We start from the raw sequence: 23,946 nt of genomic DNA, 5'->3' as shown, positions 1-23,946 counted from the left end.
TGAGATTGTTAGAACTGGAAGCCGAGATGAGATACCCTGCAGAGTGCCAGAGAAGAGTTAGTACCTAGAAGCCAACCACAACCACTGGCAGAAAAGCATGCTGACATCAGGAAGCAAATGGAAAGGGTAAAAGTAAAAGTCTCTTCTCCCTTTGTCCAGCATTCTAGTCTCCTTCTAGTGCTATTTATGCAACCTAAAGGAAGCCTAATGGCAAAGGAGAAATGTACTTTCCAAAACTTCAGAATACCAAAGGGTGTCTAGAATTGAGAGAATTGGCAATAAATGGAGTAAAGAAACCAAGTAAATACAAATTTTAAAAGGTAAGAAATTAGAGAAAAACAATCACAGAACAGAAAATCCCCATAAAATAAAATGGCAGAAATAAATCTATCAGTAATTACATGGAATATAAATGGCCTAAGTGTTCCAGTTAGAAGATAAAAATCATCAAATTGGATTTAAAAAGCCCCAAAATTCTAACTCTAGGCTGATATGAAGAAACACTATCCTAAAAAAATCAAGAGTCAAAGAGGAACTCCTAATGAAAAATAGAAAATATTTTAAATATTAACAATAAATAAATAAATACACATACACACACAGGGTGGGGCAAAAGTAGGTTTACAATTATTCGTATGGAAAATAATACAATAATTAATAAATAATAATACAAGAATAAACTATTTTTGCATACTTACAACCTAAACCTACTTTTGTCACACCCTGCATATATATCAAAATTTGTGGAATGTGGTTACAATAGCGATTAGAGTATGATATAATGTAAGTATAAAATATTATAGTAATATAGAGATATTTATAACTTTTAAATGCATATGTTTGAAGATAGGCTGAAAATGAATGAAGTAAGCATTCATCTCAAGAAGTTAGAAAAAAAGAATAGTAAAAAAACCCTAAAGAAAATAGGAAAAAACTAAGCAATATTGATAAAAGCAGAAAATAATGGAAAAGTAACATACAACAGAGAAGATTAACAAAAACAAAATTTGAATCTTAAAAAAAGACTAAATACTGTCCCTCTTTCAAGATTATATAGATGGTCCAAAAGAATTTACAAATAATTATAAGAATCATTAGAGTTTAGTAAGTTTCCAGATACAGAAGCAATATAAAGAAATCAATTATATTTTACACTAATCAACAGTTAAGAAATAAAGTGGCTAGGTAAATTTAGTTTAACATTCTTATTTGAGAATATTTAGAGAAGTTGGACAAAATATATTTTAAAAATGTTGGGAAAGGCATCAGAATTGTCAGTGAATAATTATCAGGCTAATATCTGGGAAAAATAGAACTTCATTAAGGTGAACCCTTTGTATGGAATCACTTGTTCCCTGAGAGCTTTGAAAAATTTGTAAGTAAGAGTCCACTGAGAAGCTGAGCACAGCTAAGGGGCTAGGGATTCAAAGGTTGAATCTAGTGCCAGCCAAGAGGTGGGGGCCCTATTAACCCCCAGCCCATACTTTGCAACCCTTCTGGATTGTAGGAGTAAGGGTTAACAGGAAGAAAGAGCACTACTACAGTCTACAGTTCAGCTCTGAGTGACATGAATAACTCAGAAAAATCTCAGTTTCTAAAACTGAGTAAAAATAATCCCAAACTACTAGTGCCCAAGTATCTGGTAGAGTGTATGAAAAAATTCTGTGGAGGATGAAAATGATCATGCTGGGCATCAAATTGTTTCTACAATTTTTCAAATACAGTGTTGGCATACATTAAAAAATAGAAAGACACACAAAAATATAAGAAATGAGGATTGGCAGAAACAAAAGAAAAATAAAAACAAGACCAAGAGAATTTCAGATTTGGGAATTATTAAACACAGACTATAAAATAATGGTTTTTATGTTCAGGTAGATAAAAGACTGAAAATTACAGCAAGACAATTGGAAACTGTAAGAGTGACAGATTTCCATATTTGTAAATAGAAATTTGAGAAGTGAAAATACAAAGGGCTAAGAATAACCAAGACAGTCTTACAGAACAACAAGGACTAGTTCTGCCAAATATAAAAAACAATATATTTGTTATAGTGATGAAGACAATAGACAGTACAAGTATAGAAAAGGAGCCAAAAAATTCAGAAACAGATGTATATATATCTATAGATATATATATGTATGTATAGCTATATATACAGAGCAGGGAAAAAGTAGGTTTACAGTTGTTTGTATGCAAAAATAATACAATTAATAAATAATAATACAAAAATAAACTGTGTTTCGTGTATGCATAGCTGAGAAAGAGGACATCTCTACTGTTCAGGAAAAACTGTTATTATCTAATAAGATTTAAGATATAAATACCCTATGACAAAGCAATCCTATTCCTGTTATACCTGCACTAGGAGATACATATAATAATGTTCATTGGGAACTGTGATTGCCCCAAACTAAAAACATCAGAATTGTCTGCAGTCAATAGAATGAATAAATTGTGGTATGTTATTGCAAAGTTAAATTATACAACGATGATGAATGAAGTATAGCTACAGGCAACAACATGAATGAATCCCTTGTTCAATGAAAGCAGCAGCCACAGAAGAATACAGTATGGTTCCATTTACATAAAAGTTCAAAACCATCAAAAAGTATAAGTGGCATTGTTTAAGTGCGGACATAGGTGGTAACACTAACAAGAATTAAAAATGACATAGTTATCACAGGGACTAGGGTAGTATTATTGCCAGAAGCTATGTGGGGAGAAGCTGGTTGATTAGGAAGGGACTACAAGGGGAGTTTCTGGGCTGCTGTCAATGTTCTAATGATTTGAGAGCTGGTTATACAAATAGCTACCTTAAAATGATTCCTTAAACTGTGTATTTATATTTTATGTACTCTTTTGAATATATTTTTTGAATATTTGTTTCTCAATTAAAAAACAAAGATAGGCCCTAACCGGTTTGGCTCAGTGGATAGAGCGTCGGCCTTCGGACTGAAGGGTGCCAGGTTCGATTCCGGTCAAGGGCATGTACCTTGGTTGCGGGCACATTCCCAGCAGGGGGTGTGCAGGGGACAGGTGATCGATGTTTCACTCTCATCGATGTTTCTAACTCTCTATCCCTCTCCCTTCCTCTCTGTGAATATCAATAAAGATATATATATATATATATATATATACACACATAGATAGATATAGATATATATAAACAAACAAAAAAGATAGGACATAGCAATACAAAAATAAAAACAAATTACCTTTTCATTACCTACTATAATCTCCAAGATCTCAATGTCCTATTGAATTTGTTAAAAGTAAAATTGCCAGGACTGGTTTGGCTCAGTGGATAGAGCGTCGGCCTGCGGACTGAGGGGTCCCAGGTTTGATTCCGGTCAAGGGCGTGTGCCTTGGTTGCGGGCACATCCCCAGTGGGAGATGTGCAGGAGGCAGCTGATCGATGTTTCTCTCTCATCTATGTTTCTAACTCTCTATCTCTCTCCCTTCCTCTCTGTAAAAAACCAATAAAATATATTTTAAAAAAAAAAGTAAAATAGCCAAACTCATACCTAGTGGTTCTATATTGAGTAATTACATACTTACTAGAGGCCCGGCACACAAAATCCGTGCACTGGGGGAGGGAGGGGATGTCCCTCAGCCTGGCCTGTGCCCTCTCGCAGTCCACTGCTGTGCTGTGCTCACCAGCCGTGAGCCCACTTCTGGCTGAGCGGCGTTCCCCCTGTGGGAGCACACTGATTACAGGAGGCAGCTCCTGCATTGAGCATTTGCACCCTGATGATCAGAGCGCATCATAGCGACCAGTTGCTGTGTTGTAATGGTCACTTAAACTTTTATTATATAGATGATTACAATAAATTTTTGATAATATTCATTATGAATTATTAGATCAAGAGGTTTTTTCTCAAAATCTCAAGAGGCCAAAACCGGTTTGGCTCAGTGGATAGAGTGTCAACCTGCGGCCTGAGGGGTCCCAGGTTCGATTCCGGTCAGGGGCATGTATCTGGGTTGCGGGCACATCCCCAATGGGAGATGTGCAGGAGGCAGCTGATCGATGTCTCTCTCTCATCGATGTTTCTAACTCTCTATCTCTCTCCCTTCCTCTCTGTAAAAAATCAATAAAATATATTAAAAAAAAAAAATCTCAAGAGAACAATTTTCTTTCTGTCTTCATTTTACTAATTATAAAATAGTAGACTCAATGATACGCATCTAATTCCAAGTTCTATCTTTGGGACAATTTAGAGGAACTTATAGATGAGTTAACATAACTGCTTTGAACTCCAAAACAGGCATTAGAAATCTGCAGCTAACAGTTTGGGATTTAGCAGGTCTTCTGGGTTTTACATGGTCACCACCATTTACCTCCAATTGTTTTAATAGACTTTCCAGGAGCCAAAAAAACTTTGAAGTAATGTCCCTCCACATCCAGTGACTTTGTATCTCCATGACTGCAAAACTTGAAAATTAGGAAACACCAAAGCAATATTACCCACAAAATAAATAGTAAAACTGAAATCTCTGGATTTACAAAGATATTGTCAAATTTCTTAATTTATTTTTAGCAAGTAAAAAATTACTCAGTGGTACCATACAAAATTAAATAATTAATTTTTTGCACCTGGTATTGCAATCACCAGTACAAATATCATAGTACAGAAATAAACTAGAGAATGAAAAAAATTGTCATTAACTTCATCTTGGCTTTCCAGCTTAGTAGAACTAAACAAAAGAAATTAATGGCAATAACCATTACCTACAGAAAACAACAACAACAACAACAAAAGGGTTTCAGGTTTAATCCCTGTTGATTTTGTTTGTATCTGCTAACGCACTAGTCTCTATAAATAAGAATTGAGAACACATTCTAAATTTACTTTGGAAGAGATTTGGAGATTTACATCAAATGATAAGCAAGCTATTAGATCATAGTTGACTTACTGAATGGCTACCTGGAAAATATCAGTTACTATCATGGAGCACAAAACAATATAAAAGTGGGAAAAAGGCTTCTTACAGAAAAGTCCTTTTATAATTCCTACCCTCTAAAGTTCTAAGCCATAGAACTCTGATGTTTCTGGGTTCAATTTTAAGTAACATTAATTTTAAGCATTATATTTCTAATATGCACAATTGCATAGAGTAGGATATGAGGAACCAAAAATTAATTGCTTATTTCAAAGGTAGCCATTTCCTTTAAATTCATCCTGTCCACTTCTCTCCACTTCCCAATGCACAGATTATCTATCTGTTAACCATACAATTTCACCTTCTACTCCTAAAGAAATTTATTTTCTCAACTGGATAATACTCTTACAAAAGAATAAAATAACAAAGCTGGTTGATAGTCATTTAAAGTATCTGTAAATAAAATAAAAGTTGAGGATATAAAAATATACCTAATTGGAGTAATACTGATGTGAATTTAGTTTTATCTAAGTACCTACTAATGGTCTGAACAGGGGAGCAGAAGAAAAGCAGCTGGAGGAAAATGACTCCTGTGGGTTAAACTTGCTTTAAAATACACGGTAGTTTTAGAAAAAGAAACACTTGCTGTTTTCATTGAGTTTACAGTGTTGAGTATACTTTATGTCATTTTAATTATAGCACTTATATGAACATATGCAACAGCTCATATCAGAAAACAGAAAGTTTCTGTCATCAAAGACCTAAAAAAATAAATTTTTATTTTCATCAACTCCCTTTCTGGGAATGCAGAATAAAATAATACGTTTCTTTTTAACATAAAATATTAAATTATTTTTTTCCTGTTTATTAAGTTGCTGGAAAAAAAAAATCCAAGACTCAACTAGTGATAATTTTTTAATTTCTAGTTTTCAACTACTTTTAAAAAACACTCCCTTCACAAAACCTTTTAATCTTACATACTATGACAATTAGGTCTAGAGTTCCAAATAAATAAAACGGCCACATGAGAAGGCATAGTGAGGAATCAAATGATTAGCTACATCTATTCACATTCACGGATTCTCTAAGAGGGTTGTCAGAGTCCATGTAATACAGTTAACATTTAGTCATCTGAACTACTGCTCATGGCTTACAACACTGATGCTATCAACAAAGATCCTGATTTTTGGGAGACGGTGATAGAACAAACTCTGGTTAAACTAGCAGAGGTAATAGGACAGTAAACTGCAACTATAAAACTTAAAATGTCTACTCTTCATTCACCATCTCTCCACTTCCCACTGGTGTTAAATTCAAAGTCTAATCATGAGAGGTACAGGGTGCCTGACACTATTTGTATAGAAAAACAGGCCTCAAAAAACTAAACAAATAAGAAATTCATAAAATAGGATTAAACTTTGTGGATAGTTGCATTTGTTACTTTAATTTTTTTTTAATCTTTTATCTCTTCTTGTCATGGATACATATTTTTTCCTTCTATTCATCCAGAGAGGTTAATACACAAATTTGTTGTAAGCATTATAAAATGGCATTCCAATTCAAAGTTGCTTGTGATCATGTCCACATAACAAGTGTATACTATGCTCCAAAATATTTTGCAATTCTTCAGTGTAGTTTCCTGATGTTATGTCCCTTAAATTAAGGTTTCCTCAAAGAGAAATCCATTAGTAATATGAGCTCATTTTGCAGCTCTGAATTAAGTCACTCTTTCTAAAATCAAAGAAGTGCTGCAGCAACTTTAAGACAACTTCTGTTAATCAGTGTCATGACTAAAGTAGTATCTTACTGGAGGTCCAGGCAAGTCTTCATCTCCATCAGTATCTGGGGCAAATGACACAGTAAGATCCACATATTTCTTTTCAGTAGTAGGTTTCACAAGTTTATGCATTCTAAGAAAAATAACCAAAGACAAATAATTTGGTAAATTCCTAAAATGAATGATTTGCTGACTAACATTGCCCAGAGAATCAAACTTGTATCTAGACTTTAATTTCATTTTAACCCCAATAATACATCTGTTTTCATCTATTCTATTTTTTTTTTTTAACTAAAAGCTCTAAACTCAAGACACTCATTTACCTAACAGTGAATCACTAAGGACCACTGCTAGTAGTGGTAAAGAATATAAACCATTTATTCAAAAACAAAAAGGGAAACAAATTCTCCAATACACAAAAAACATAAAAAACCCAAAATGCTTTTTGAAAGCAATGATTTAAGAAAACAAATTCTCCTATAACTCCTATAAAGTTTATTCTTCTCATTCCTGTCTCTGTAAAGAGTAAAAAGCAAGCAATATTTAAATCTTTGAATGCAAGCTAGAAACATCACAGTAAAACACATTCTTAAGTTTCACCTTTCCCTTATATCCTATGTTTATCCTACTACCAAAAAAAACACTTAAAACAAATTGGTAGTTACAAAATAGTCACAGGAATGTAAATTACAGCATAAATGATATAGTCAATAATATTGTAACAACTACCAATGGGATCAGAGGGGTACTTAAAACATGGGGGATGGGGGACCATGTTGTAAAATATGATTGTCTAACCCAGTGGTCGGCAAACTCATTAGTCAACAGAGCCAAATATCAACAGTACAACGATTGAAATTTCTTTTGAGAGCCAAATTTTTTAAACTTAAACTATATAGGTAGGTACATTGTTATTAACTTAATTAGGGTACTCCTAAGCTGGCCTTTGCTAAAAACGTCCTCAATCTGATTGAGGTACGTTTGCTGAGGTCGACCCCTTCCAACTCTCCCATCCATATTCGTCTTGTATACTTGTTTCATCTATCTCCTTTTGTTCATCCTCTCTATATGTCCAAACCATCTCAACATACCTTTCTCAATCCTCGACACTACATCTTCTTTCACTCCACAACGTTCCCTAAAATTAACTTAATAAATTTTACTTAAAGTTCTAAGTCTTAGTTAAACTATAGGTACGTTGAATAAAACTTGATATCATACTTAATAATGATATTATTTATTGATAAAATTAAATTCCTTACAATTTACCTTACAATATCCATAAAATTAAATCATGACAATGACTGACAAACACTAATGTGAACAATGGCCTTGCATCTCCTTGGAAAGTTTGGGTATGTCAGGTTTGTATGTTGTTTTTAATTTTAGGCACGATTCCAGGTTCTCATCAATAAGACGACTTCTCAATTTAATCTTGATAAGGTTCATGCTTGAAAATGATTGTTCGCATAAATATGTAGACCCGAATAAGAAAAGAACAGCAAACACTAGTTTTTTCAGTTGCTTATGAGTCAGGAATACTATTCCAGGTGTTAAAAATCAACATATCTTCCTTCTCCAGGTCTTTCAAAGCAGACCACTTGTGCTGTGAACTAAGTTCACATTTGTTTTTCTCCAATATTTCTATATCAGCACAAAGACGTTCAAATTTCGAGCTCCACAGATCTTTGTTTTTTAAATCCAGCAATTGCATTTCAAAGTTGCCAATGTCAATATTAAAGGGGAGAAAATTTTAATTGTTACAGTAGCATTGACAGATTTTTAACAAAGGCTAATGTCGCTTTGCTGTTTCTGAATTCCTGAAACCTGTTGAGAAAAGCTTCCTTCATATTTAAAATACTGCATGTGGTATTTTGTGGAAGAGCCACACTCAAGGGGCCAAAGAGCCTCGGTTTGCCGACCACTGGTCTAACCACTGTGCATACACCTGAAACTAATACAAGAATAAATAATACTGAATGTAAACTGTAATTGATTAAAAAAACTCTAACCCTCCACTTAGTTTTTGGTATTGTCACTGCTGTCTTAAATTAAACCATCATCTATATATCCTATTACTGCATTAGCTTCTAGACAGCTGTCTTCAGTTTCTCTTCTACCTCCAATCTACTCTGCTGCCAACATTCTCTTAAAAAGTAAATCTTATTTTATTCTCTTGCCTAATAATGTTATCTATCATACCTAGCTCATGCCAGGCTCTGAACTATAACATTTTTAATCCTCAATAGTAGCTCCTTCCATTTTACAAAGATAAGTTTGTCCAATATATAACTTTCATTCTTTCCACCACTTACTCTTATCCATCTCACCGTTAAGTCATTCAAAAATACTTGATTTTCCAAATAGATCATGTATGCTTTTTATTATTAGCTGCATGCCTTTGCACAAACTATTGCTTTTGCCTGATATAATCCATTTTCAAAAGTAGTGCAAATAAAATTTACCCTAAGCAGGTTTGATTTAGTACTACCCATAGTATTCTGTAAAAACCTTTATTATAATAACTATTCAATTACATTTTTAAAAAAAATATATTTCATTGAATTTTCTATAGAGAGGAAGGGAGAGGGACAGAGAGTTAGAAACATCGATAGAGAGAAACATCGATCAGCTGACTCCTGCACACACCCTACTGGGGATGTACCTGCAACCAAGGTACATGCCCTTGACCGGAATCCAACCTGGGACCCTTGAGTCTGCAGGCAGACACTCTATCCACTGAGCCAAACCGGTCAGGGCTCAATTAGATTTTAATGGTTAACATGTGACTTTTCCTTAAACTGTGAACTCCTTGAGAGCAAGGTCTATTTCAGTGGTCAGCAAACTGCGGCTTGTGAGCCACATGAGGCTCTTTGGCCCCTTGAGTATGGCTCTTTCTAAGCCTTAGGAGTACCCTAATTAAGTTAATAACAATGTACCTACCTATATAGTTTAAGTTTAAAAAATTTGGCTCTCAAAAGAAATTTCAATTGTTGTACTGCTGATATTTGGCTCTGTTGACTAATGAGTTTGCCGACCACTGGTTTATTTGGTAAAGATGTATGATGACAGAACATTAACAGGAGTAATATTTATGGAATGTTTTTTACTTGCTATTACAATACTAGCCCTTACTATTACTTTAGTATTCAATAGCACAAACATCCCTGTTTGTGGATAGGAAACTAAGTTTCAAAAAAGTTCAATAAGCTACTACTCCATGTGATAAAACAATGAAATAGCTGAGGAAGGATGTGAATCCAGGTATTTCTGAAGTCAAGCTTATCAAGCCACTTCATAGATACTCAGTAAGTTATCTGCTAAGTAAACAATGTAATCAAATGAGAAATATCATTCACAAAACATCATGCTGGAGCTTACACATATTGGTCAATTCTATAAAGCATTTTTATGAATATTCACAGCAAATTTTAAATTTCACTAGTTAATACACTTCAGGACCACACATTCCAATCTCATCCAGTTAGTATATGACATATTTCTCTTTATCCAAAAGATACTTAGGGATCTGAATTAAAAAAACACAACCAATATGAGCCAAATTAATGTCTTAGCTCAGTGGTCGGCAAACTCATTAGTCAACAGAGCCAAATACCAACAGTACAACGACTGAAATTTCTTTTGAGAGCCAAATTTTTTAAACTTAAACTATATAGGTAGGTACATTGTTATTAACTTAATCAAAATATTCCTAAGGCTTAGGAAGAGCCACATTCAAGGGGCCAAAGAGCTGCATGTGGCTCGGGAGCCGCAGTTTGCCGACCACTGCCTTAGCTAATATAATAGGAATTCTGTTTGTGAAGTATAGATAATTAAGACTGGATTATAATAATAAAAAACAGTGAATAACCTCATTAACTGATAATCATAGTTAAAGTTGACGTATCTGTTATTGCACCATCATGTGGAGATTCATTGATTCATATGGCAAATATTTATTAATGTCTATTTTGTGCCAGGCATTGGTCTAGGTTCTTTTTTTTTCTTCAGATTTTAACAGGGCTTCTTTTTTTAAAGATTAATTAATTAATTATTTTATTTGATTTTATTTTTTATTGCTTAAGGTATTACAAATGGTCTAGGTCAGGGGTCCTCAAACTTTTTAAACAGGGGGCCAGTTCACTGTCCCTCAGACGGTTGGAGGGCCGGACTATAGTTTAAAAAAAAAAAACTATGAACAAATTCCTATGCACACTGCACATATCTTATTTTGAAGTAAAAAAACAAAACGGGAACAAATACAATATTTATATTTGCATGTGGTCCGTGGGCCGTAGTTGAGGACCCCTGGTCTAGGTTCTTGAAATATATCCGTGTAAATAGAGATATAACCCCTTGTGAAGCTAATGGTCTAGGTGCTGGGGGAAACAGATAATTAATAATAAACATTATATAGTAGCTACACGTCAGTGATAAATTCTATGTTAAAGAGAAAAAGTAGAGCAAAGGAGATCAAGCATGCGAGGAGGGGGGTAGCAAATAGAATGCAGTATTTTAACAGGGCTCACGGAGGCCTCTTCAAGAGGTACAAAGACCAGAGGTGAGAATTAGCCAGGTTGTTATCTCAGAAAGAGTTGCAAGCAGAGGAAACAACGAGAGCAAAGGTTTCATGCTAGTGCATGCCTGGAGTGTTCAAAGAAAGGAAAGAATGACCAGTATAGATAGAATTTTGAGAGTAAAGGGAGAGAAGTATAAAAGGAATTTAGAGGAGTAACTGGGAACCAGATCTTTTAGGGCCTTGCAGACCATTGTAAAGACTGACTTTTTTGGTTCCCTTTCTTTCTTTAGGTCCCTGCTGAAATGCTACCTATGACAAGCAGAAGGATTAACTAGACTACTTAATATAATATAGCAATTTACCCCCTTATTCTGCTTTCTTTTCTCCATAGCATTTAATACTATGTGACGTACTTATCTAGTTGTTATGCAAACTCTCCAAGTAGGACAAGGACTTGACTCTGCTCACTGCTATGCCCCTAATGCTTATAAAAGTAGGGGTATAGTAGATACTCCTAAAAAAAATTGTGAATGAATGAAAATAATAATTACGCATTTTTGTTTTTATACTTCAGTCTCATATTCCTGGTCATTATGTGTTTCCACAGGAGAGGTGGGTCTATTTTCACTTGATATGTTGATCAAATCAGGTTTCTAAGCCTATTGGCTGAAAAGTTAAAAACACTGAACTACAATAAATTCACAAGGGTATTATAATCTTAAGAATCTCTCTTGAGAGGTAGCCAACTGAGCTTGGTAGATTCACGGTCTTTTAATTGCCATTAGGAGTAAAACACATATTTCTATCTAAATTTCGATAAACCTCTATATTTAATTTTCCAGTGTGCATCCAGCTTATGTTTCCATTCCTGTGACTCTTTTGCATATAGCGTGTGATACTTACGTTAACTTCAATCTTTTTGCATGACCAGGCATTATAGGAACATAAAGCATTTTGACTCCCTGTACCACCATTGTTGGCTCAATTCCGTACTTTTCCTGAAAGTGAATATCCAAAAGAGAAACAATAATCAAAGCTCCATCTAAATATAAAGTTTTGGGTGACAATGTTTTACAGCCAGTAAAAATAATACTTATAAAATTGTTCCATAAATTTATGTATAAAAACTAAGACTCAAAGCAACTAATGTATAAAAAATAAACTCAAAGCAACTAAGTGAATATGTGTCTCACTTTGACAGCATTTATAAAATCCAAGAGGGTGAAATCTTCTTTTCCATGTATAGTCCATCGGTCCCAAATTGTAAATGATATTCCATTTCTGTTGTAGAAAATATTCAGAACAAAAACATTTTAATTTTCTTCCCTTTAATAATAATAATAAAAAGCCCCAGGAAGTCCATTATTTGTAATTTAGCTAGATATTAATATGGGGGGGGGGGGGGGAGAGGAAAATACAACTCCTAATTATTCCATAAACTTACTTCTCCAACATACCACACAGGTAACCACTTTTATCAGTTCCTTATTGATTTTTCTAGCATCTCATTATAAATCAGTATGACTTAGTGAGAGTCTTACCCCTCTCTTTTTTTAATCACTTGCATGAGTTTCACTGTGTGGATGTTATAGTGCCCTACTACTGAACAGTTGGGTTGCTCCAATCTTTGGTTATGACAAATGATGCCAGAATGAATATCTTGTACATATATCACTTGATATGAATGTAAATGTATCTGCAAATTTGAAATACAGTGCTACATTCCCCATATTATGGGTTACACTACTTTATACTCTCATCAGTGATATATGAAAGTGCTGTCTCACACTCTTGCCAAGATAGATGTTTTCAAATTTTTGGTTGTTGCCAGTCTGGAAAGCCAAAAATGAAGATCCAGGGCAAATGCTTTGCTACGTCACATAGCTTTTGGAACTAGATTCTAAATCGGATAATCCATTAGTCAGAAACTAAAGTGTCTTCTAATTCATTTGAGTTAGGTATATGAAACCATAAAACAGTAGAATGCTAAACAGTGTGACAGGTTAAGTATTGTGAGAGTTGTATGGCTGGTTTAGTCAAAAATACTTCAAGAAGATAGGGTTTTCACCTGTTCTGGAAGTATTGGTAAGAATTTATAGATTTAGAAAAAAAGAAAATGTGAAGTTAGTATTTTTCCCTTTTGAAAGGTAAAAATTTTATTATGTACAAGAAATAGACCTTCATGCATACCTGATTTCAGTTTTTCTTACTTCAGATGTTTCTGTAAACACTATAATTGGAATGGCTAAGTTAAGGAAACAATTTTTGTAAGCTTCAAAGGGATAGCCAGCAGCTACTTTGATCATCTCCAATGCAACCTAGATTAAAAAAAGGTACACTGATTATATAAAAAGGCTAAAACTATTAATGACTTTAATTATCTCTACTTAATGTCCCTAGATTCTTCTCAAGCATTTCTCTATAAAGAGTAAAATCAAGTATTGGACTAGAGTAATATAAATTTCTTATAAGTCTCTCCAGTTTTAGCATATATACTTTCAAACTCTCCACCTGTTCTCTACATGGTGAAGAAGGTTATTAAAAAATATATGTTAATTTAACCAGGTAATCTTCCTACTTTGAAAACAGATAGCAGAACTCAAAAATACAATAGACTAAGCACAATACAGGGGCAGATAATTACATGACTTCTAAGAATAACACTGTATACAGTGTAATAATTAGGGCCATTGGGAAGATTAAATTGTAAGAAAACTGAATCACAAACAGGGAATTACAATTTTTTAAGGCAGAGCACTAAAATCCAACAGCAAAGATCAGGGCAGTTCATTTTATTCAAGAAAAAGAGTACCTGCTTGGTATGGAGGACACAAAGATGATTAAGAGGATTAGTGCCTGTAAGAAAAATTAGACTATCTTGACAGAGTTTATTTTTTTATTGTTAAAATGTTTGTATACCTGCCCGGCTGGCATGGCTCACTGGTTGAGCATCAACCTATGAAACAGGAGGTTACAGTTTGATTCCTAGATGGGGCACATGCCTGGGGTTGCGCTCAATCCCTAGTGTGGGGCATGCAGGAGGCAGCTGATCAATGATTCTCTCTCATCATTGATGTTTCAATCTCTCTCCCGCTCCCTCTCTGAAATTAGTAAAAATATATTTTTATTGTAAAAATTTAAAATGTAGATTACTTTAACAAATGTCTTGCAATTTTAAATTATAAGATCAATATGTATACCTCTCCTTTTCTAAGATCTCTGAGTGACTGGTTGGAGGTAGTAAAATGGGAAAAAAGGGAAGAGGCTATGAAAAAGATGCATTTTCACTGAAATAATAATAAACTTACCAAGCCAGAAACTGCAGCAGTGGTTGTTGCTATAGCGGGTATAATTTTACCAGCTATGCGCTTTGTTTTGAAACGGTCAGCTGGTTCAATGCTATACATTTTAGCACGAAGATTTGATGCAGCTGTGATGAAATCTATGTGTCCATTACGATCATCATCTTTTTCAAATGAAAGGACTGCCATCTGAAGGTCACCTGATCATAACAACCAGAAAAATAAGATTCCTAGTAAGTGGTAAAGATTTTACCAGGTGAAAAGCAATGTGGGTTCACTACTCTTATAGGTTCTTTTTGTTTACGATTTTGAATGACTGAAATGTACAAGAAAAATGCAAGGAACTGCAGATATTGAAGGAAATGAAAATAATGGCCTTTATACCACTAGATTAGAGAAGTTTCTAGATTATAAAAAGTTTTCTAAAAAATAGAAAAATAAGAAAGCCATGTACCACATCTGCTAGTAAGTGGTTTACAATAAAAAGGCAACAGTGGGTATTGTTTGAAAGTTGATTTGAAACATACTACTCTGAAATATTTGACCTTTGATAACTAAGAATAGGGTAAGTTGGTCAAATAAAAATATGCATCTTTTTTAAAGATTTCTAGATCAGTGGTTCCCATAATCATTCTGTAGATAGGTATAATTTGATCTGTGATGAAATGAAAAAGCAAGAAATGATAGTATGATTTTTTTCCAGAACTATAATTAATAAACTAAGATGGTTACCTTTTATTTGTAAAATAAATAATCCTGGTTGTTTTCCCTGAATTTTATTGGTCTGTGCATAAAACCCAAAAGTTTGGGAACTATTGATTTATGTAATAGAAAAATGATGAGCAGGTCTAAAAACATGAATTAGTAGCTCTGTTTTTAAGGAATTAACTGTTCAGTTTCCCTATGTTTAAGACAAAGTATGTGTGTAGGTCAGTTTATATTCCCTGTGTGTAATTATGGAGACTAAGAAGCCAAGAAAAAAAAATCTGTCTATGCATTTTTTCCTGAAGTGACTTGTCTAACTTAATGACTCCACTTTTTGCTCATTATGCTAGTCATAAGTTAAAAAGGAGTCACAACAGAACCTAAAAAAATTAGAACAATAACAAAGCAGACTTACATTTGAGCTTTTGAGAGTAGGGCAATGGTGGAGAAAATTATGAATTCAGTCACAGTTTAAGATGAACAGTATCTTTCATTAGGTCATGAAATCAACTAATATCATTATTATTATTAAATCCCATAAGCTTTTGGGTGTAGAACTTAGCAAAAACAGAAATCTCTCCAAGTTCAAAACATTTTAATAAAGATTAGCTCTTACTTGTGGTAGCTTCATTAGATGACATAATCTTTTCTAGTTGGAATATAGCATTCCTCTCATCTTCACTGCTGATAGGAACCTGGTCTGGTTTCCGTGCTGTTTCATCTGTTTGAACAACCTTTAAATACATGTATACATGCTCATTAATATAGCACATCCAATATCTAAGTTTGGTAATCATACCTGTTTTATCAAATAAGTCACAAGAGAAAATATTCCCCCTACCTAGTTTAATCAGATTATTAATCATTATGGTGTTTTATACCTTCCACTAGTTACATATGGTTGGGGAACATCCGGCCCATGGACCATAAAGTCCTGTGGGCTGTATAAGGCCTGCAAAATCATTTGGTCTGCCCCTGCAAGGCATTAGGGATGAGTTAATTAAATGATAGACCACACATAGTAGGCTAATTTTTAAGTTGATAATTAAAAAAATAATGTTTATATTAGTTTTTAGAGAGATAGGAAGGAAGAGAGTTAGAAACATCAATGATAAGAGAGAATCATTGATTGGTGGCCTCCTGCACATCCCCTCACTGAGGATTGAGCCTGAAACCTGGGCATGAGCCCTGACCAGGAATTAAACCTTCGACTTAGTTCCTGGGTTGACACCCAACCACCAGTACTACATCGGCCAGGGCTAAGTTGATAATTTTGTATGGCCCTCAAATGATGTTATAAATATACAAATGGCCCTTGGCAGAAAAAAAGGTTCCCCACACTTGCAGAAGTTGGTAACATTATGTTGTTTATATGTTTTCTTTATTATCTGTCTCCTAACACTGACACCTAAACTCTATGATAAACTTTTTTCTCAAGAATGCTTACTAAGAGAACCACAATCCTATCTAATAAAAGAGAAACATGGTAATTAGCTATACATCCGCTACCCTTCCCATTGGCTAATCAGGGCGATATGCAAATTAACTGCCAGCCAAGATGGCGGCCGGCAGCCATGCACTGAAGCGAACAAGGAGGCTTGCTTGCTCCAGTGACTTCGGACTCCAATGTTCCCCGCCTGACTTGCCGGCCTCTCAGCTGCAACTCTAAGCCACTATGTTGCAAATATAGAAGCTAAACAAAACCCCAGAAACCTGCGTTAGTCAGCCGGGCTTCAGCCAGCCAGACCGCAACATTGTATCAAATACAGAAGGTAAACAAAGCAGCAGAGGCCTCAGAGCTAAAGCTGGCCCAGAATAAAAAAAAAAAAAGAAAAAAAGGAGTGGTTGGGAGCTTCAGTCACCCGCCAGCCTGAAAATGGCCCTCAGCCCCTCAGCCAGACTGGCCAGGCACCCCAGTGGGGACCCCCACCCTGATCCAGGACACCTTTCAGGGTAAACCAGCCGGCCCCCACCCATGCACCAGGCCTCTATTCTATATAGTAAAAGGGTAATATGCCTCCTGGCACCGGGATCAGCATGACAGGGGGCAGCACCCAAACCCCCTGATCGCCCTGCGGCTCTGTGTGTGACAGGGTGTGGCACCCCAACCCCCTGATCGGCCCTGCTCTGTATGTGACAGGGTGCAGCGCCCCAACCCCCTGATTGGCCCTGCTCTGTGGGTGATAGAGGGCGGCGCCCCAACCGGCCCCACGGGCCCTGCTCTGTGTGTGACAGGGGGCTGTGCCCCAACTCCCTATTGGCCCTACTCTGTGAGTGACAGGGGGAGCTTCTCAACCCCCTGATCGGCCCTGCTCTGTGTGTGACAGGGGGGAGCTCCTCAACCCCCTGATCGGCCCTGCTCTGTGTGTGACAGGGTACGGAGTCCCAAACCCCTGATGGGCCCTGCTCTGTGCGTGACAGGGGGTGGCGCCGTAACTTCCCTATTGACCCTGCCTTGAGCGTGACAGGGGGTGGTGCCCCAACCCCCCAATCGGCTGTACCCTAAGCGTGACTAGGGGTGGCATCGCAACCTCCCGATCCGCCCTGCTCTGTGCATGACAGGGGGCGGCACCCCAACTCCCCAATTGGCCCTGCTCTGAGCCCGACCAGGGGCTGCACCTAGGGATTGGGCCTGCCCTCTGCCACCCGGGAGCAGGCCTAAGCCAGCAGGTCATTATCTCCTGAGGGGTCCCAGACTGCTAGAGGGCACAGGATGGGCTGAGGGACCACCCCCTCCCCTCCGAGTGCACAAATTTTTGTGCACCGGGCCTGTAGTAAATATATATATAACAAACTTGTTTATAGTGAGTGTTAAAAATATTTACTGAATAGCTTGTGAGCTCTGAATTTATATGGTTCTCTTTTAAAATTCCACACTAAAATAAAGTTGATAATAATCAAAAGTTTGTGATTCTCACAAATCTACTTCAAAACAAACTTCATGGATCTAACTAGTACAAAGCTGTTTTCTGTCTTCGAAGAAACAAGAGATCCATAAAACACATAGGTATCCTTTAAATATTTCTTGATTGCTGACAAGCAATTCTTTTCCAAAGAATATGTCTTTCTTATTCAAATGCAGGGCAACATATACAAGTAATTTATCCTTAAGGAATTACTTACTGGACATCCCATGATAGTAGTAAAGTTGATATTCTCAAACTAAGAAACTAGCCACATCATCAGTAATTAAAGTACTATTTCTTTTATTTTAAAAAGACATCTAACTCAAATTTTTATAACCCTAACCTGGATTTTCCAGGTTTAGAATGGAATTTGACACATACAGAAATTCAGTAACTATTTGCCAAATAAAAGAATTTCTAAACGTACCTTACTGGAAGGTTTGAATTCCTGAATCTTTACTTCTGAAAGAATATTCAAGAGGGCACCTGCTGATATGTCCTGTTTTAAAAAAAAAAAGTAATTTATGAACAACCTTTTTTCTTTTAATTCTGAATTCTAAAGCTAAAATCATCCTATAAAAAGTCCTTTTTCATATAAAAATATTTGAATAATTTATCATTTGACTATTTAGACTATACCTATTTATAACAGTTATCTTTATTTCTATAGAAATATCAACCCAAAAGACTGGGGGAACAGTGGTATGTGCAAAAAACTACTTATTTTTCAAGAAACTTAAAATCTTAGTTCTTTCCACAAATTTTTATAAAGGTAGTTTTACAACTGGTTGTACCAGAACGAGTGCTTTAAGATTGAGGACTATGTCTTCATTGTTTTACAAAGCTCTTGGCATAAAATTATACTCAATAAATAAAATAAATAAGTAAATTGAATTCATATCTTTGAAAACATGAATATATTTAAATGGTTCAAGATGAACTTTGATAAATTTAAGGTTATCAGATCCATATTTACTATTAAGAAACTGCTTAGGAAAAACTGAGACAAACTGCTTTTGAGGTCACCTATGATACATCACAAAATTACCACTCTTTTTACAAAAAGAATACTAGACTGTATGCCATTATTTTTACTGGACATTCACAGCATATTTTACTGTATATTAACTAAAAAGGATTAATCTACAACAGGCATTTTTATCTGGATCCTAGGAAGCTAGATCTATTTTGATCTAGATCTTAAATAGGCAGAATTTTATGAACCTGGTTCATATTTCCCCATTCAGCTTATTTAAAAGTGTTACAATTTATTTAGCTCTACTATGCATTTGTGGGGAAAAATTCACTACTGCAAATTTGCCTCTCAAATGAAACTGCATTGGATCCTTTACAGTTAGTCAAAAAAGATAATGCCTAACAGAATGGATATGATGATAAGGACTAAGAGATGTCAATATGAGGTAGCATTTTCAAATTTCCTGAAAAGAATATAAAAAAGCATCATAAAATACGCCAAACAAATGTTAACAAAGAGAATCTCTAAGGAATGTTTTAAATTTGTTATAAAATAGTTCCTTTTGGGTGTCAGAGTAATTAAAATTGAAGTTAATATGTTATAAATGTTTTAAAAATAAAGCTAAGGCTGCTTTTATAAATGTGTTTCACTACTTAAAACTTAGGAAGAAAGAAAATTAACTTTCTTCTACTTAGTAATGCTGCAATGAGATTTTAGCTTTTGCTATGGGCAACAATGGAACAAAATAAAAAAATAAAAAGAAAATTCTCATAATATATAAACACATTTTGATGATGGAATTAGCTGATAAGTCATCTAATTCTAGCCTGGCTTTGTTTCATTTGCTAAAGCTTTAAGAATATCTTACCTCTTCTGTAAATGGAATGCAATAGATTGTAGCATATAATTTTGCAGCATTCAGAAGAAAACTGAAGTGCCTTTGAAATTAAAAAAACAAAAAACAAAGTGTGAATTCACAGTTTCAAATAAGATGTTTAATTCATCAGAAACTAGTCTTTAAAATGTTGAAGAAAATAACCGTAGAATTTTTGTTACAAGATTATTTTTTTAAAAGTCAGGCTGTGAAATTCTGGTCTAGATCTAAGTACTGTACAGGCTATAGACAGAAAATATCAGATGTTTATCCTCATAAGCACTGATATTTCAAAGTAGTGACTGTGATTACTTTGGGGATATGAGTGGTCAGAGAAGCAAAAATTACACTAGTGAAAGAAAATTCATTTTATTTCATAAAAAAGCATTACATATTTGGTTTTAAAAAGTGTATGTCAGGTGGTTCATACTAAGCAAAAGAGTATAAAACAAAGAAAGGTAAGTTTGATAGAACAAGCAGTCAGGATTAGGTGAGTGGAAGCCTAAAATAAGCACCGGATGAAAACCTAAGCATAAAGGAAGGCTTACATGCAAAGTGTTTAATATGTGTGTGTATGCATGTGTGTGTGTGTGTGTGTGCATATGCATGTGTGTGTGTGTGTGTATATATATACATACATATATATATTTACATATATATATAAAGTGTATATCGCATCTGGATAGGTATACAGGTATTCACTCAAAGACCAACTCCTTTAAAAATTAATTTGAGGTTATTTAGGGAGATATTTAGTAGTAATCATTCTTACCCCCAAATAACTTAAATTTCCTATATACTAGCTTCATTAAATAGAGAACATCTGCTGTCTCTTTACTTTTTATGGATAAAGTCAAAGAGGTGACGCTTTGGTTTCATTTTAGAAAAGATAAAAATAATGAGGGTATTTATCATAGAGAATAAATAAATTGTGTGGAAAGAAGGGTTGTTGTAACTGGCTTGGTTGGGCAGACTATGTTTAACATTAAAAAGTCTGAATATTTTCCCAGTAAGATAAACTTACACAAAGTTAAAAATTTACAAATGAATATAAACCTGGATGTAAATACTTACAAAGGTTCATTGAAATCAAATTTTATTGGACAGGGAGGTCTCTTTGGTGACTGCCAAAACAAACCTAACAAAATAGATAAATATTATTTTAAATTGAGACAGCCAGTAATAAATTACATTAAACTTTCTTCTCAATACTCAGCTATACTTACTGCCATCTTTTAATCGAGTATCTAGGGGGAAACAGTGAAGAAGCTGAAGAGCCTAAAGAAAAAAAATGAAGTAAAAAAAAACACACAATGAAAACACACAAAAAGATGTCAGTGAAGTCTCCCAGCTACTCTTGTACTACATCTGTCCATTCTGGATTCTGTCACTGCCCTCTCCCCGCCACACCAAAACCTGGAATAAGCTCTATTGTTATTTTAAAATTAACACTAATAGTTTGTCATTATAAAAAATAATATAAACGAAGCCACTTCAAAATGGGTCTGAGCCACCATCCCAGAAGAACTGCCTTACAGGTCTTAACCCTCAAACCCTTGGAATAGTAAAACTGGGTGAAATAATCACTGGACTGGGCCTAAGGCAGTACTGTATCCCAAACAACTGTTTGTAAAGCTAACAGAAAAGCATTATGACTATTAGACTGAAAATTAGATATTCTTTAGAATTAGCAACACTATGCTGATATCTGCATCTATAGAAATCCTTTCTTTGAAGTATTAAGACCCATAAAGAAAAAAAAAAATCCTCCCTTCTATTCCTGTAATTTTTCTCCTTCTCATGAATACCCCTTGCCTTCACCTCCTAATCGAAATACTATTCTAGTTTCTGCTTGAATCAGTGCTTCCTACATAGCTATTCTTTTGGATCTCATCTAAATGTTTATTGCCACTCAATTTGGCCTTTTATTTTTAGGTTAACAGCATTTACAGCGAACACAAATTAGATTATTTCATCCCTTTTTACAGAAATGGTGGCATATGTTACATATTACTCAGCAACTTTCAAATGAAAATTAAACCAGTATAATACATACTATTTTGTATTTTTTATAGTGGTACTAGAGGCCTATTGCATGAAAAGATTCGTGCAATAGGCTTTCCCTTCCCCTGGCTGCTGGCGCCGGTTTTCCGCCGGAACCCGGGACCCAGGCCTTCGCTCCGGCCGGAGCTGCCTTCCAGTCTTCGCTGCTCTGGCCAGAGCCGCCTTCAAGCCTTTGCTGCCCTGCCCGGCCGCCCCGGGTCGGGTCGCACAGGGGACGCCCAGGCGGGCCGGCCAATCGCTGCTGCCCCGCCCGGCCGCCCCAGGCCGGGTGGCACACGGGATGCCAGATGGTGGCCAGGCGGGCCAGCGATCGCTGCTGCACCACCCGGCTGCTCTGGGTCGGGTCGCACATGCGACGCCCGCCGCCCCGGGTCGCAGATAGCAGGCCCGGATGGCGGCAGGGCAGGCGGGATGGCGCTGTCCCACCCTGCCTGCAGTATGCAAATTAGCTGCCATCTTTGTTGGTGTTTAAGTTGCATATCGCTCTGATTAGCCAATGGGAGGCGTAGCAAAGGTACAGTCAATTACCATGTTTGTCTATTATTAGATAGGATGTTTGGGATTTGCTTCAAAACCATCTGGGGAAGGGTATATTGGGTGGAGTTATAGATTAAAACAAGATTATCTAGGAGTTGTTAATTATTCAACCTTGTTGACAGATACATGATGATTACATGGGAGTTCACGATACCATTTTCTCTACATTCTATTGTTCTCAATTTTTCCATTATAAATAGTTTTAAAAAACCTACAAAAGATAAGGACTAAAAACAGTTCGAGATTTTGAAACAAGAGATCATTGATAATTATGGTCAGAATAATTTGAATAGAATGGGGAAAGAAGGCACATTTACTGGATGCGGAGTTGGCAAAGTTGAGTATAGACCACTTTTTCCAAGAAGTAGAGCCAAGAAGAAAGTGAATTGCAGGATAAGTATAATTAAAAAAACTTTAAAAAAAGGATGAACTTAATATTTATTCCAATAGGTAAAAGCCCAAAGAGAGGAGGATATTAAAAAGAGAGTTCAGGACACATTCTAGCAATTGTTAAGTTATTGGAGGTAAGAAAACAGCCAATATTATTGAGTATTTATGGGCCAGGTTCTGTTCTAACTGCTTTATACATGTACTAGAGGCCCGGTGCACAATATTAGTGCATGGGAGGGGGGCTCCCCTCAGCCCGGCCTGCACCCTCTCCAAACTGGCAGTTGGACATCCCTCTTGCAATCTGGGACGGCTGGCTACTTACTAACCGCTTGCCTGCCTGCCAGCCTGATGGCCCCTAATTGCCCCCCTGCCAGCCTGATGGCCCCTAATTGCCCCCCTGCCAGCCTGATGGCCCCTAATTGCCCCCCTGCCAGCCTGATGGCCCCTAATTGCCCTCCCCTGCCAGCTTGATGGCCCTTACCTGCTCTCCCCTGCCAGCCTGATCGCCCACTAACTGCTCTCCCCTGTCGGCCTGATTGCCCGTAACCGCCTCTGCCTCAGCCCCTGCCACTGTGGCTTTGTCCGGAAGGATGTCCGGTCTAATTAGCATATTACCCTTTTATTGGTATAGATTAACTCATTTGAGCCTCATCACTGCCCTATGAATTAGGTTCCAACTTATTACCCCCATTTTACAAATTAGAAAACACAAAATATGATTATCAGACAGGATGGGGAAGGCAAAATTACAACAAAATTTCTGATTGAATTTCTTTATTTTTTCAGTCTTTTCCTTTACTCTGAAAAACAAACTACATTTCGACTACTGATGAAATATACTCCTTATACTCCAGAAGGAACCTCTATCTAATAAAACCCAATTTTGTAGACAGAGAAGGATAAGTTAAATGTATCTCTAACAAGCCAATTAGTGAAGTTTAAATGCATTTTTTAATAAGTGACATTTAAAGAGAAATTAGTTGTGTACTCAGCACTTGTTCTCAGTTAATTT

The 23,946-nt window shown here is 35.9% G+C and overlaps 1 protein-coding gene across 1 annotated transcript in view; it reads right to left on the bottom strand.

Moving 5' to 3' along the window:
- Positions 1-5,786: 5,786 nt before the first annotated feature.
- Positions 5,787-23,946, bottom strand: part of UBA6 (ubiquitin like modifier activating enzyme 6) — a 70,963-nt gene continuing 52,803 nt past the window's right edge. Inside the window, exons 24-33 of the mRNA XM_070395639.1 lie at positions 21,170-21,221; positions 21,018-21,081; positions 19,938-20,007; positions 18,521-18,592; positions 15,804-15,921; positions 14,489-14,682; positions 13,371-13,498; positions 12,374-12,461; positions 12,084-12,178; positions 5,787-6,794 (exon numbers count right to left, since the gene is read on the bottom strand). Coding sequence (XP_070251740.1) covers positions 6,659-6,794; positions 12,084-12,178; positions 12,374-12,461; positions 13,371-13,498; positions 14,489-14,682; positions 15,804-15,921; positions 18,521-18,592; positions 19,938-20,007; positions 21,018-21,081; positions 21,170-21,221 — 1,017 coding nt within the window. The 3' untranslated portion in view covers positions 5,787-6,658. The remainder of the gene's footprint in view (positions 6,795-12,083; positions 12,179-12,373; positions 12,462-13,370; positions 13,499-14,488; positions 14,683-15,803; positions 15,922-18,520; positions 18,593-19,937; positions 20,008-21,017; positions 21,082-21,169; positions 21,222-23,946) is intronic.

Source organism: Myotis yumanensis, unplaced genomic scaffold (genome assembly GCF_028538775.1).
Source record: "Myotis yumanensis isolate MYYU_CA2020_CCGP unplaced genomic scaffold, mMyoYum1.0.hap1 SCAF_1, whole genome shotgun sequence".
NCBI lineage: Eukaryota > Metazoa > Chordata > Mammalia > Chiroptera > Vespertilionidae > Myotis > Myotis yumanensis.
The sequence above is the reverse complement of the archived record's forward strand: the minus strand, read 5'-3'. Positions and strand labels throughout refer to the sequence as shown.